General features: G+C 40.8%; 1 protein-coding gene across 1 annotated transcript in view; it reads left to right on the top strand.

The window, feature by feature from the left end:
* The window catches only part of LOC310954639 (ryanodine receptor 3), a gene marked incomplete at both ends in the record, with an annotated part of 98,731 nt that overhangs the window by 37,338 nt on the left and 45,549 nt on the right, over positions 1-15,844 (top strand). The window contains 18 exons of the mRNA XM_083924228.1: positions 340-475; positions 1,837-1,932; positions 2,264-2,382; positions 4,144-4,277; positions 5,518-5,759; positions 6,039-6,231; positions 7,547-7,763; positions 7,852-7,956; positions 9,886-9,989; positions 11,261-11,344; positions 11,587-11,746; positions 13,004-13,151; positions 13,481-13,683; positions 13,944-14,118; positions 14,477-14,685; positions 14,762-14,961; positions 15,305-15,496; positions 15,622-15,787. Coding sequence (XP_083780354.1) covers positions 340-475; positions 1,837-1,932; positions 2,264-2,382; positions 4,144-4,277; positions 5,518-5,759; positions 6,039-6,231; positions 7,547-7,763; positions 7,852-7,956; positions 9,886-9,989; positions 11,261-11,344; positions 11,587-11,746; positions 13,004-13,151; positions 13,481-13,683; positions 13,944-14,118; positions 14,477-14,685; positions 14,762-14,961; positions 15,305-15,496; positions 15,622-15,787 — 2,883 coding nt within the window. The remainder of the gene's footprint in view (positions 1-339; positions 476-1,836; positions 1,933-2,263; positions 2,383-4,143; positions 4,278-5,517; positions 5,760-6,038; positions 6,232-7,546; positions 7,764-7,851; positions 7,957-9,885; positions 9,990-11,260; positions 11,345-11,586; positions 11,747-13,003; positions 13,152-13,480; positions 13,684-13,943; positions 14,119-14,476; positions 14,686-14,761; positions 14,962-15,304; positions 15,497-15,621; positions 15,788-15,844) is intronic.

Below are 15,844 nucleotides of genomic sequence, written 5' to 3'. Positions count from 1 at the left end.
TCCATGGCATTATAAATCATCTGCAATTTCCATTTTGTCTTTTTACGGCGCCCATTTAACATATCTGATCACTATAGATATTACTCTGTGGTATAAATCACCATGACACAACCAGTGAATGGGACAAGAGAGAGCCATAGAGCTGCGTTCAGGATGATCGACTAATTGAATGCTACAGAAAAAGAGCTTACCAAATGAAGTTGTCATACTAATAAAAGCTTGTTAGTAATACAGTATATATTATGATGTGTGTAAAATGCATGTCTGTGTGTTGTGTATATATATATGTATATATATATTTAACATGTATATATGTTTTGTTCACTGTGCATTTCTTAGGGCATGCTGACTCTGGTCTCCAACTGTATCGATCGTCTCAACGTGTACAACAGTGCCGCCCACTTTGGGGAGTGTGCTGGGTTAGAGGCTGGAGCAGCCTGGAAAGACATTCTCAATCTGCTGTATGAGCTGCTGGGTAAGAATCCGGTCTAACCAACACACACACACCTACCTGCAAACACACACACACACACACACCTGAAAACCGATCCACTACTGTAATCAATCACAGAGACGAGAGTCGTTGTTTGAAGATAGAGTAGCTGCAGCAGTGATGAAAAAGTGTTCTGACCTGGTATTTAACCAGCCATTTCAGTGCAAGATTGAATTTTGAGGTTGCCAGAATTGAGCCTAACATATAGACACGACACACCTACACACCATGCATACCCAACACTCACACACATACTCACTATTTGGGGATGGAAAGACTTGGTGGCATATTGTCCACTGCATAGGAATGAGATTTCCAATTTATGTACTGTGCTTCAGACCATCAGCACAACAACTGCAGTTATCACACACACACACACACACACGCACGCACGCACGCACGCACGCACGCACGCACACACACACACACACACACACACACACACACACACACACACACACACACACACACACACACACACACACACACACACACACACACACACACACACACACACACACACACACACACACACACACACACAGTTTGGGGTGTCCCCTATTGGCCAGATCAATTCTCATCACTATGCTGTGCTTTCTGTGTTATTTGCTTGTTCTTGCTGGGCTCTTTGTGTTCCCAAAGCACAATGGGACGCCATGCCCTTGCAAAAATCACTTTAACCTCTTGCTCTGCTTGCATATGCTCTGTCAGATACAGACGTATCTCACTAAATTGATCTGGCAGGGAAAAACCTTTTTTTTTTTTGCTCTTGTATCAGATGAATATAATGTTTGGCTGGAACGTTTCCTTCACCTGTTGTGACTTAAAAGATGCATTTGCGAGGATGCATGAATTTCTTCGGGTCACATTCCTAAGAAGACTGAAGTTTATTTTTTTCATCCTGCCACAACCGAGGCCCCCCTGCCCTCCAAGTGTGTCCTTCACAATCTTATTTACACTGCTTTCACCTCCAGGCTTATATTAGTGTTCCAGCCACGTCTCTCTCTCTCCCCCCCTGTTACCTCCTTCACACACCTGCTCTGGCGCTGTGCTAAGTGGATTTAGGATGCCTCCCTCCTTTCTTCCTTGTCTGTCTGTCCTCTGTCCTTTTTTGCTAGAACATTATGTGTGTATGTGTGTGTGTGTTTGTCCGCTTGTGTTTATGTCTTGTCTCTCCTTGTGTCAATCCTTCCCTCTATCTCAGGTATCCTCCAAAGTAATATGTATAAGAGTGTCAAAGCAGAACCTTCCTTCTGTTTTTTTTTTTGGTGTTTTTTCCTGAAGGGCATCCATTAAGCCGCTTTGAATGAAAATACTTATTTCTTTTTCCTTGTGTCCTGCAGCTGCGTTAATTAGAGGGAACAGAAACAACTGCACCCAGTTCTCCAACAACTTAGACTGGCTGGTTAGCAAGCTGGAGAGATTGGAGTCTTCTTCAGGTATGCTCATTATCATTCTCACACATACTGAGCTGCCACTGAAACGCCATTGTAAGATAACTTGCATTTTCTCTGTCAGAGAGATATCACAAAGCTATCCTATTCCCCTAATGGCAATGCAGCAGGCCTCGACAAGACATGAGTCTTAAAATATGTTAAAAGATGGCACTTCTTGCTTTAAACTTATATACTATTGTATATTTTAAAATCTATGATGTACCAGCAGCAGTGTTCCCTGTAAATCTATGCGGATTTGCTATCTCTTTGACGAGTGTCCTCGGGTGTGTCTTTCTGCGAGTGTTAACTAATTGATGAATTTGTGGCTGTGCAGGCATCCTGGAAGTTCTGCACTGCATTCTAATTGAAAGCCCTGAAGCCCTCAACATCATCCAGAGAGGACACATCAAATCCATCATATCACTGCTCTACAAGCACGGACGCAACCACAAGGTGAGCATCAAGTGGTGCTTCTAAAGTCAAGTGTTAATCTGGGATGCTGTCTCTGCTGTGACATGAGATAACGACACACCTGGGTTCCATTTTGTCTATAATATGGTCAAGGGACTAGGAGAATGTTGAAAAGGGAAAAATAAAGGTCTTGGTGCAAAGAAACCACATACTGAAAATACATTACAATGGGTGGGAACTGGAAATAAGATAATTGAACAATTAAATACTGTATATTCCTTAAGGTATAGTGTGACATTTTGGGAAATGCACATCTTTGCTTTCAGTCAGATGAAAAGATCTATACTTTGCATTCATCTGTAAGGTAAATATGATGCCAATTATCTTTGGTTTGCATAAAGACTGGAAAGAGGAGAAAACAGTGAGCTCTCCAAAAGTAGCAAAATCTGTGCACCTGTGTAGATATTGGTGGAGAACATAGAGCTAGCCAGTCTTTACAGCCTCAGTTGCGATCGCACCCACCTGTCACTCAAAGTGGCCATGCCCTTAATTATGCATATCTTGAAGCCTTAATATAATTTAAACAGGTGAGTTGCATAACAATTAACTACTGTTCAGTTGTCATGAATGGGGAAATTAGCTAAAAAGAGATCTAATACATGTTTATTTCTGCAGTACAGTTACAGAATTTTAACATGGGGATGCCGGAGTTAGCCTCTTGGTGGGGACCAGTAGCTTCCTTGAGTCACAGCAGGTTACCTGGCAACTGCACCTGACCAAGAAAGAGTCCGGAACATAATCCCCCATTAATTGGAAATTTTTTGTTCATACATTTAATTTTTGTGTGGATTAAACAAATTATATATAGTGTAAGTGTGCTTTGGAGGTGCTGCTGGAGTTATTTTGTTACATAATTTGGAGAGAGACTAGCTAGCTGTTTCCCTCTGTTTCCATTAAGTTAAGAAGCTAAGTTAACCAGCTTCTGGCTTGATTTTAATTGTTACCTAAAGACATGAGATTTGTATTGATCTTCTCATCTAACTCTCTCAAGTGTATTTATTCGAAATTGTGAACTTTTGTTTCACGATGTACTGAAATATCACCTGCCAAACTTAGTCAAGCAATATAGCACAAAACAACCACTAAAGTGTTTAGCTTGCATCCAAACACCTCTAGTTCTTACCTCATTAGACTCACCAAAATGCTTCATTGGATGCACATTCATTTCCATAAGAGTTCCCTTTGGGCCTCTTTGTCACCTATCCTGTCTTTAGCGACTAATTCATCGTACTTACTTTCAACCAGCGCACAAACTTCCATCTCTGACAGAAGGTTCCTGGAGGTTTGTTTGCAGTCTGGCCCTATCATGAATCAATCCGTTTAATAGTGAAATGAGATCAGGAGCAGGCAGTCAGCTGGCCTGGGCCATAAATCAGCCTGAGTGTATAATTTAGCTCTGGAAGCAGGAGAAAAGGGCCAGTGATAAAGGTGCTGTGGCCTGTCGCTGTTGGCTGAGCTTCCCGGTCCATTTAATTCTACGGCTTTGTTATGCTAACATAAAAGGGATATTATTGGACATGTTTTTGCCCCCAATAAGCATATTTGAGTGATTATGCAGTGGTTGCATGGGAGTAATCTGTCCCTAGAGCAGCACTGTGCTGGACCGTGATTAGGGAAAAAGATAATAAGACATTTCTGGAAAGGTGTGGATTCATATCCAGGGTTTAATAGGGACAACGAGGTCAAAGTGAAATCTTTCATTGTGGAACGAAATTGTTGCTTATTTTCCTCCAATTTTTTTAGATTCTGGATGTGCTCTGCTCGCTGTGTGTGTGTAACGGCGTAGCTGTGCGAACCAATCAGAACCTAATCTGTGATCACTTGCTGCCGAAGAGAGATCTGCTGCTACAAACTCAGCTGGTCAATGATGTCCAGAGGTTAGAAAGCCATCTACTCACTACTTTTTTTTTTTAAGATTAATTTTGCAACATTTGCAAATGCAATGGTAAGAATAAACTAAGGTCACATTTGTTCTCTAGGGCTCTATGTTCCACTCAGCACAACGGTCTAACATAGCAGCGCTCTGCAGTATAATCTATAATTGTACTCTTTAGTATGAACAGTCATATATCAGCAAGCTAATGTTAGCCCTGCAACTTGGTTCAGTTGGCTGCACGAAAGTTATGTCTGGTAGTAACTAATTGTGAATATTTAGTAACAAGTGATTTTTCATGTAAAAACTAGTTTGTGTGGCTCCACTCGGTTTAATTTAGTGAATCTCTGCTTAAACACTCGAGTTATAATGTGGTTTAAGTTTGATCTTACGACCACCTCATTATGGGTGTGTGTATAGTCAGCCTTCTGATCAGTGGACCATGTAATTGAGTGTACAATGTACACATCTGAAACTACATGTGGAGCACAGACCATGTACACGTAACAACAAGTTCTTTAAATTGGACCATGCAAACTCAACCATGATGTAAGGGTTTGAACAGGGAGGCACACTAAGATTGTACTTGGCCTTTAAATCTCTTATTAACTTTTTTAAGTCATTAAACCCTTAATAATTGATAAAGTGTTGAAATTGTGTCATGAATACAAAAGAATAAAAAAATCTGACGTGTCACGTTTTATTATTTAATAATAATAATAATAATAATAATAATATAAAAAATATTGACTTTTAAATCTATTTCTTAACACTCTATAAGTCATTTAAACAATGTACATGTTTTAGTTTTTGAAATATGCTGATATTTATGATCATTTAATTTGCATTTAAAACCTTGGCTTTGCACCGGGCATCACGTAACATGATGAGGTCATCATGAGCATACAGTGTGATGAAGGGAGAGACAGAAGCCATGGCTTTCTGCTGCAAAAAGAGCTGCTCTAGCTATGATGGTTTTTATTTTATATTATTTTATACAGGTCCGTTTGGTCTTTGGATCATTTTCTTGACACCAGTGAAGGGATTGCTTTGTTTTGCGTTTCGTCAAGATATCAACGGTCATAAAAATCTTCTTAAACCAAATACATTGGAAGCCAATTGAATTATCTTGTCTTGAGGGCAGACTTTTTCATCAGTTTCATAAAAAAAGATATAACAAATCAATATGAGAATATCTTATATCTCTGAGGGATGAAATATTTCATGTTTCACTTCATTACCAGTATGAGACCAAACATCTTCCTGGGGGTGAGCGAGGGCTCAGCTCAGTATAAGAAGTGGTACTACGAGCTGATGATTGACCAGGTGGACCACTTTGTGACCAGCGAGCCCTCCCACCTGAGGGTGGGCTGGGCCAATGCTAAAGGCTATGCTCCCTACCCCGGAGGTGGAGAAGGATGGGGAGGCAATGGAGTCGGAGATGACCTCTACTCGTATGGTTTTGATGGACTCCACCTCTGGTCAGGTCAGTGGTTGGAAAGAAATTTTCTGTTTGTGTGTAACTCAGATAATGAATTGGTAATGTATTAGTAACCCTGGGCTACAGCCAGTTTATGTCTAGACAGGATCAGTACCCTGTAGGGATGATCTCCTCGCCCAGAGTGTGTGTAATTGTGTTTGATTTTTGTATGTTCGATCCTGTTTGAGAGAGGTGATCTGTGCCAGCATCACTCACTGGGTTTTGTGTGTGTGTTTGTGTGTGTGTGTTTGTGTGTTTGTGTGTGTGTGTGTGTGTCCTGATCAGGGCGTATCCCGCGGGCGGTTGCATCTATGAACCAGCATATCCTGACCTCAGAGGATGTGGTGAGCTGTTGTCTGGACCTGGGAGCTCCTAGCATCTCTTTCAGAATAAACGGACAGCCTGTTCAGGGCATGTTTGAAAATTTCAACACAGACGGGCTCTTCTTCCCTGTCGTCAGCTTCTCTGCAGGGGTCAAGTGAGTTTTTATTTGTTTCTCCATATATACATATCCATACATACTGTATATTCTGTACACTCACACAAACACAACCCTGCATGAAATCCACCCTCTAATCCAAATTCATTCATCTTCTAGGCCTTGAGATTGGACACAAGTAAAATAAACTGGCTTCATATTCTGCTCTGTTGCCATGGTGACCACATATAGTGTGATTGACAAGACTTTAAAATGGAATTTCAAGCTCTGGCAGTTTTCCCACGATTTCCATGATTGACTCTGACTTTGTAGAGCAAAGCAGCATTTTGTATTAACAGCGTTCACTCTTTGAAGCCCAGAGACACTTGACACCAAGAGTCCGGTGTGATTTGATTTTAAAAAGTGCTAAAAGTTATGCATAATTAAGGGAACGGCTGCTTTGAGTGACAGGTGGATGATGTCACAGATGGTTAGCTCAGCGACCGGGCTGTATTCGTCCAGTCTCAGATCCACCCACGCTCCAACTCTTTGCCTTTGGGTTACCTGGGAGCTAGGCAGCAGCATCACATGCTGCCAGGATGGTGACGGCAGAAGCCACCCACATTAACCTTCTCTACAGCTCTTTGGAAACCTATTGGTGACGTCCTGCAGAGTACATCCATATTGTATACAGTCTATGGGAGGCACAAGTTCAGTTTTAGACTTGAGAGGGTTCAGCAGAGTTTAATTCAATTCATCCTGAAGGGACATGAAGGTTACATTACCAACCCATCCAGATGTTTCTTTGATACATTTAAGTCAGTTCAGCATTTTATACAGCAAATACCACCTTATAACCACTTTTGTGTGGGTTATGACTCCTCTAAGCTTGTACTTGAAAGTGACCCACTGAACAGGGATAACATCTCCACGGATTTAAACATGACGGATAATGACAGCTACACATCTTCACTCTTCAAAAATTGAGGGCTGCAGTCAGAATGGGCTCGGTTGCGTCACCACTACTACTTGGAGTAGCTATTTTGGGCATTCTCAGGAGAGCCTCTTTACAGTGATGGCCTGTGAGGTTTTTTCCGTCTCTGAGCTAAACTTGTCCCTGTTAGAGCAGAGGCTGGAACTGATTGAAATGGATGTAGAGGAGACAAACTGTTACATTTAGCTGCATGGTAGGTTTTCTTTTCACTGACTGCTTCTTTCATTAATAGCTGTCGGATTATCATTTAGGATTAGATATAGAATTATATTTATAACCGCCCGCCGCCCCCCCATTAATTAACTTTTTTTCTCCAATAATACTTTTTTTTACAATATTAGTGTGCCGAATAATAGACTTAATAACATTTTATCTTGTCAGGGTGCGCTTCCTGTTGGGTGGCAGACATGGCGATTTTAAGTTCTTGCCTCCGTCAAGTTACGCTCCATGTTACGAAGCTCTGCTGCCAAAAGAGAAGATGAAGGTGGAGCCTGTGAAAGAGTACAAGAGGGATGCGGATGGAGTTCGAGATCTACTGGGCACCACACAGTTCATGTCGCAGGCCTCCTTCATCCCGACACCTGTGGAAACAAGCCAGGTAAGCCAAAAGTAAAAGAATAGACGAACATGTTAATAACCCTCTCACTAAATTTTTCATTTAGGTTCATATTTTCCTGTTTCCTCAGATTGTTATGCCACTTCATTTAGAGAAGGTCCGAGACAAGCTAGCTGAGAACATCCACGAGCTGTGGGGCATGAATAAAATTGAGCTGGGCTGGTCGTATGGCAAGGTGAGAAATATGCATTAGTATTCCTTTCCTTATACAATGCTCTTACAATAAAATCATCACTCTGGATCATACATGTTTGTGGAGAAAAAAATATTACAATTACACATTTTTTTAAACACATCTGAGTTAAAGAGCAGATTTAAATGCCCTCATTGTTGGTAGAATTAGAACTGAATCATCAAAAGCCTGTTCGTCATCTTGCTTTCTCTTTTATAATTTGCTGTTCACACCAAAAAGAGGGTAAGTGGAAAGAAAACTCATTTTCCATGTTGATGCTTTACATACCAGTCATTTAGATGCTTCATTCCAGTTTGTTGTAAGTAGCAGAGTCATTGTGTCTGTGTTTTAGTAGAAGTCATGAATTATAAAATAGTGTTTCACCAAAGGGCAGAACAGGGTGTTTTGGCAATTTCAGATCAGCGATAAACCAACAGGAAAGGCTGTATTTGAATGGTCTGCATTCAGTCTTTCCTCTTTTATAAGAGGTTTAATTGATTCTTTAAAGACATAACCCCAAATGTAAACCCTTTTATGATGCAGTTATAGTTTGACATTTTGGGTAAAATGCTTGTTTGTTTGCTTGCTGAGAGTTATATGACAAGATCAATACCACTCTCTTAGCTTAGTTTAGCTGACCATAAAGACTTGAGGCAGGGGAAAGCAGTTAGCCTGGCTCTGTTCAAAGTTTAAGAAGTGAGACCAGACTCCATAGCTAGATGTTTCCTCCTGCCTTCAGCTTCTAAGCTTTGCTAAGTCTTGAGTCTCTTGATGGTAAATACATGTTTTTTCCTAAATTATTCCTTCAAAATTTGGTGAAAACAGTCAAACTGGTTTTGCATTATTACACCAAAATCTTATTTTTTTAAATGTAATTTTGCTTGCAGTTTATATGGTCAAAAACCTAAATAGTTTGTCCTTTTTGTCTCGATCAATGACATGCTTGGTTTATTGTACGTTGACTTAAGGATGATGCCAAAGTGACCTGCTGTGCCCTTAAAGGAACACAGCTCTTATGTCTATAATACAAACTTACATCAGAATCCTCCCTATATTACTGATAGCACCAGCTTTTACACAGTACTTCATTCTTTCCGGCACCTCAACAGAATCTTTAATCTCGCATGAGCAAGGTGTTTTCCTTACATAAGCTCAGGGGGTCAGAGGTACAAATAGTGAGATATAGCTGTGGTGAAAATTGTATTAGATGTACAGTCATTTTGGGTGTTGGTAACACTGCAGCTCATTCTTTGCTCTGTAGTTGTCATTCATTGCGAGTCATTACAGCAACATTCACAGTTGACGTCCTACAGCAGAGCATTTAAGCAAAGTGTTGTTTGTAGTTTCACCCTGATAGCATAACAATACTTTTTTTAAATTTGTTTTTTAATTTTGTTTGTTCCACAAATGTAATTCTGTAAAGAGAAGAACTGCCAGAGAAGAGATTTCCCACATAGTTCTTGTACTATTCACAAAAGAGCTGGCTGGTGTTCATTGAACCCACACACTCAGCTGCATATCTGTACGCAGTCCTGCATGTTTTCTTGGTAAACATCCGCCATTGCCATGTCGCCTCCTCTGAGCAGCATTGCCAAAGGGATTATTTGGCATACGGTGCAGCCTCAAGAGAGGCATCACACCTCTTACTTAGTATTCCAGTCGTACACCCTTCTATCTCCCCCAAGAAAACATGCTCCCTTGTTTCCTCTTTCATAACATGTTCATTAGAGTAGTCTGTCTTATCACTGCAACCAGTAGCACCCTGTATTTAAACCACATTCTCCTCTCTTTGTTGGTTCACAATGAAACTGACTGAGAAGGCTGTAAACTTTCCCACATGATGTACATAAAAATAGAGGAACTGTGGGCCAAAGTTGCAGGCAACAAAGGGAAGTTGAAATATGATTTCTGTGACTGTTCTTTTTCTCATAGATAAGGGATGATAATAAACGGCAGCACCCATGCCTGGTGGATTTCTCAAAGCTGCCAGAAACTGAAAAGAACTACAATCTGCAGATGTCAACAGAAACTCTGAAGTATGTTGAGCATTATGGATTGATTTTCTCCACTGTTGTTTTGTTTTTGAAAAGAAGAAGAAACAGAGTGTGAGACAGAGAAACGGACAGATTCATTCATTCATTCATTCATTCATTAATTCATCATTCAACCGCTTATCCCGGGGTCGGGGTCGCGGGGGGGCTGGAGCCGATCCCAGCTGACATCGGGCGTGAGGCAGGGTACACCCTGGACAGGACGCCAGTCTATCGCAGGACGGATTCATTACAAACCAAATATCACATCACATACAATCAACCTCTAAATGAAGGAGTCAAAACTCATAAAGATTAAAACCAAGTAAAATCAAAATATATCTGTAAGACAACAATAAATGCACTTATGCCTGTGGTCAGATATCACCCTCACTTAAAGGGTCCCATTTTATAAAAAGGGAGACTTTTTTCATTATAAAGCTGGTTGAGGTGCTGTATAAATACAGTAAAAGTATCCAAGCCGTCGGGACTTTTGTAGGGTTGTGATGTCACAAATATACTATCTGTAGGTTGAAAGTGCTGCTACAGTGCCGTTAAAGTACTTTCCACACTGCAGTGATTGTGCAGAGATGCCAAAAGCACAGATTCATAGGACTCGGAAACACCAATCAGACTATTTATTTCGTGAGGTAGTCTTAATGAGACAGGCTCTATGTGAGCGTGTAAACATGTTTTAGTAACCCAAATGAAGGTATGAATCTAAAAGAATGGCAATAATCGGAGCCTTTAAGTGTTAGGAAATTTCCATTTCCAGTATTGCTTAACCAACCAGTCCTGCTGGTCCTTTTCAACTTGTTGTCACAACACTTGGTTCTGTTCATAAAGGTCCCAGTGAGACCTATTATAAGTGATTTACATAAATGCTCTTTAAATGAAACACGATAACGTTGAGGTTTGCTGCCATTAATCATGATCTGGGCCACAGGCAGACACATCTGGGTGACACTGATGGGTTTCTGAGAGACATCAGACTCATTTTTACTCTCACTTTGTCCTCTCACAAGGTGTGAAGAAAAATTTGTCAAAAACACTTTACACCTAGTGCATTCCTCTGGGCGCTCTTTAGCCTTTTTCTCCTGACAGATTAGGACTAGCACAATTTCACCCATCACCGCTCCATATGAACGCTCCCAATCCCTCTGTCGCTACTGTTGGATCTACATGTACTTTCAAATCAGAAGTAATGACAAGGTGGGGATTAAACACAATCTGCAGCTGTATTTGTTCACTCATTTGCGTCTGTTTTTCCCTCAAAGGACCCTGCTGGCATTGGGCTGTCGTGTAGTTCAGGTCAATCCAAATGCTGAGAGCTCCCTCAAAAAGATAAAACTCCCAAAGAAGTAAGTGTGCATGCTATTATTGACTCTATAAAATCCATCAGAAATTTCATTTTTTTATTTTTTTTTTAGCTCAGACCAGACTGTCTGTAGCATCAACCGTAAATTGAAACATTTACTACCATGGGTCTTAAATTTATATTTATTAACATAGTGTATGTACTGCCATAAAGATTAAGTTCAGGCTATTGGTTTGATTAATCCTTGTAGATTTACCCCTTATTTCATTACCTTTTTTCCTTTAGCTACATGATGTCCAATGGTTATAAGCCATCCCCTCTGGACCTGTCTGACATAAAACTGACTCCAGGTCAGGAACTGCTGGTGGACAAACTGGCAGAGAATGCACACAATGTATGGGCCAAGGACCGCATCAAACAGGGATGGACCTACGGCATTCAGCAGGTATGCTGATGTATTTATGCACATTATTTAATTATCATACACAAATTTTAGTGAGAAAAAATCTCCTTCTCCTTAAAAATCTTTGAGAGGTTTAAGTGTTACTTTTAAATATAATTGAATGGAACTAATCCTGTTTTCTTACTAAATAAATGAAAAAGATGCAGATTTGTCTTCTTCCTTCTGTGTCCAGCTTTTGCTAAGTTTCTTCTTCATGGTTCATTAATTCACCTCCCATACAGTTCCTGCCTTCACAGTGCACACGTCAGACAGTTCGTTTAGTCTGGCAATTACTACCTGTAAGTCATTATTTAATACACAGCAAGATGTTCTGCAGTAAAGGCCAACAAGACACAGAACATACTGTACAGAACACACTCGATATAGTACGTCTTTTCTCATCTGTTGAACACAATTTCTAAAACTGAATACATCGACTGATAGCTTTTTAAAATAAGGTTTATGGTTTGTTTTTTTGTTACCTTTGCCATGAAATTAGACATAACATACTTATAACTCATAACATAATTCTTCATTTCCCACCTCTATTTTGTCCCATAATGCGATGTAAAATGTCATCCCCATGGAAACTATATTTCAATGTAATATGAAATTACTCTTGTTTCTTTGGTCATACGGTGGTTGGATTTAGTGAAAAAATAATAGTAGTAGTCTTCTTTCAGTCTAGTGGACAGAAAACATCCAAAATACACATCTATGTCTTTATTTTACTACACTTTGTTAATTTGCATCCGTAGATTTCTCTTAAATCCACCGTAAGCTCGTATTAGATGATACCTGCAATTTGTAAATCAAGGGTCATAGTTGATAACATGAGTTACCAGTGCTTCAGAAAAAAATGCCACATTGTTTTTTAAATTAAGTCCTTTAGTGATATCGGGGAAAGCTGTTAAATCAGATCAAACAAACAGCCTGTGATCTGAATAGCCAGCACATGTTTTGAAATTAAGCCCCACAAATCTGCTTAAGTAGTATTAATACTACGAGGTTGCGCCTCGACCCCAGTGGGAGAACTGCTATGGGAAATGACACAGGAAAGATCGAGGAAGCGATGAGCAGCAGTAGCTCAAAGGCAATAAATTATTAACTTCTCAATTACAGGGATTGACAGCACAGTTGTAACAAACGTAACCATTGTATGTTTGAGCTGGCTGACAGTACAACTAATGAGATAACCAAAGATAGTTGGGAATGTTTTTCCTGCATTCAGTCTTCTCGTACTGCCTCTCCTCTCTGCAGGATCTGAAGAGTAAGCGTAACCCTCGCCTGGTTCCCTATGTTCTGCTGGATGAGCGCACCAAAAAGTCGAACAGGGACAGCTTGCGGGAGGCTATCCGCACTCTGATTGGCTACGGATACAACATTGAGCCCTTAGACCAGGAAGGCGGTGAGTCTGGCTCGTGGATGTGTGCCTATCTAAATACACAGATGTTCAAAGTATACAGAATATGATAAAATGCATGTAACAAATAATGGAAAAAAATGTTATGTGTGACTTTATTTTAGAGTCCAGATAAAGGATTCTTCCTCCCACTCCCTTTCAGTCGACAGTGAAGGAAAATAGGGTGTGAAATGATTGCCTTTAACCTCATCCAGTGTTAGGCTTTTGCGATTATTGGTTCCATTATTCATTTTCTTATGTGTTGGAGGGGATTCTGCTGGTTTGGAAGCCGCAATCTACAACCTCACATTATGGCTGTCCCTTCCACCCTGTAGGACAAGTGGTTGAGCGGATCAGCATCGACAAGGTCCGCTTCTTCAGAGTGGAGAGGACGTATGCGGTGAGGATCGGGAAGTGGTACTTTGAATTTGAGGCTGTGACGGGAGGGGACATGAGAGTGGGCTGGGCCAGACCTGGATGTAAGCCAGATGTGGAGCTTGGCACAGATGAGCTTGCTTTCGTCTTTGATGGATACAGGGTAAGCTGTCAGCTAAACAAACCCAAATATTGTGCAATTAATACATGCAATTTTCTTTATACTGTTGTAATGACCTTTCCCTTTATTTAAAACTTGATAATTGAAGTTCTTTAAAGAGAATTAAAGTAAAATTATCTTTCTCCAATAAAATAATTAATAATTTTAGAAAAAAAAACACTTACTTGAAAATAAAGGCCTTGAGAAAAACATTGTTATGCTATAATCTGCTCCTGAGCATTATACATTTGTGCTGTACACAGGGTCACTGTCTGAACATGGGCAGCCGTTTGTTCGGGCGGTGCTGGCATGCTGGCGACGTGGTTGGCTGCATGATCAACATGGAGGACAAGTCCATGATCTTCACCCTAAATGGAGAGATCCTCATCACCACCAAGGGCTCGGAGCTGTGCTTCACTGACTTTGAAACTGAGGATGGTGAGAAAGTTTCCATGTGGATAAGGATGAGTGTGGTAACAGAGCCAGTTGTAGAAGCTTAAGGTCAGGGAGTGTCAGACTGATAAGGTTTGATTGTAGAAAGAGTTGTTGGTCAATCATTTTTTAATAAAGCCTTCGCACTCAGAGCAAGAAACATTAACCTAGAATGTCCATGCTGGGGATGTAAGTGAAAAATAAGTGGCTCCCTGTAACAAAATCACCCTTATTTAATGTGACACTTGTAAATTGCCTTTTTGCAAAAGCTGGATTGATTTTCCCTCCCCTCCTGCTGTGTGTGTTCTTAGGGGCTATTTATTCTCTCCTCACCCCTCCTTTACTTCCTCTGGCTGTCCTTCAGGATTTATTCCAGTATGTAGTCTTGGTCTGGGCCAGGTAGGCCGTATGAATCTGGGGAAAGACGCCAATACCTTTAAGTACTACACCGTGTGCGGCCTCCAGGAGGGATTCGAACCATTTGCCGTCAACATGAACCGTGAGGTCACCATGTGGTTCAGCAAGCGTCTGCCTACATTTGTCAATGTGCCAAAGGACCACAACCACATCGCAGTAAGAACAAAAGCAGCGACATATCCGTTGTCATACGATTGGTCATTGGATACAAAGATGTTCCTCCTGTTTGCAGGTGACCAGGATTGACGGCACCATCGACAGCCCCCCATGTCTTAAAGTCATCCACAAGACATTTGGCACACAGAACAGCAACGCAGATATGGTGTTTTGTCGTCTCAGCATGCCCGTAGAGTTCCACTCTATCTTCAAATGCAGTCCTGTTGTAGACATGAACGGAATCCACGAGGAAGATACCCTTAAAGTCAAACATAGGTACTCAAAAAATTGTGAATGGCCATACTGAAAACTTCTCCTTTTCAAAGCATTGTACCTGCCATTTTCATTTGCCAATCATGACATCAAGTTCAGTGTCAGTTAGGATGCAAATATTTGAAGTAATGGTGATCCAGTGAAAGATGGTTGGTTTTATCAGACATCTTATAATGGCTATCTGTCAAATGATTTGAATCTGATAATCACATGTTGAATGTGATTTCTGATAGATATCCATTGAGGTCTGTGAGGCACAGTGATGAAAGTAGACGAGTGGACTACAGCAGCATCACTACGGTATTGATTAATCTTTTTTCGTACTATTTGGTTGCAAAACACCTAGAGTGCTGGCTAACTCTTGCATTTCATTGCAGTACTACTACTCGGTAAGGGTCTTCGCTGGTCAGGACCCTGCCGGTGTGTGGGTTGGATGGGTTACCCCCGACTACCATTACTATAGCAACAACTTCAACCTCAGTAAAAACCGTTCGGTCACGGTAACCCTTGGTGACGAGCGAGGACGAGTCCATGAAAGGTTAGACTGTTTTTAGCGAAACAAAAAAAAGTTTAAATTTCTTTACCTAAAACTGCTGATTTTTTTCAGTCAGAATTTACTGTGTGTCAAGTTAAGATGAATGCCTGATATTTGTGCTCTAATAGTGTGAAGAGGAGTAACTGCTACATGGTGTGGGGTGGTGATGTGACCAACGCTGCTCAGGCCTCCAGTCGCAGCAACACTGATCTGGAGATTGGCTGTCTCATAGACCTGGCCACCGGCATGGTGAATTTCACTGTCAATGGAAAGGAGATAACCACATCATACCAGGTACCAGAGCGGTGATGTCTGTATTGTTGAATTTCAGACTTAGAATTTGCCTGTTCA

This window comes from Echiichthys vipera, assembly GCF_963691815.1.
Source record: "Echiichthys vipera genome assembly, chromosome: 12".
Classification (NCBI taxonomy): domain Eukaryota; kingdom Metazoa; phylum Chordata; class Actinopteri; order Perciformes; family Trachinidae; genus Echiichthys; species Echiichthys vipera.
The sequence above is the reverse complement of the archived record's forward strand: the minus strand, read 5'-3'. Positions and strand labels throughout refer to the sequence as shown.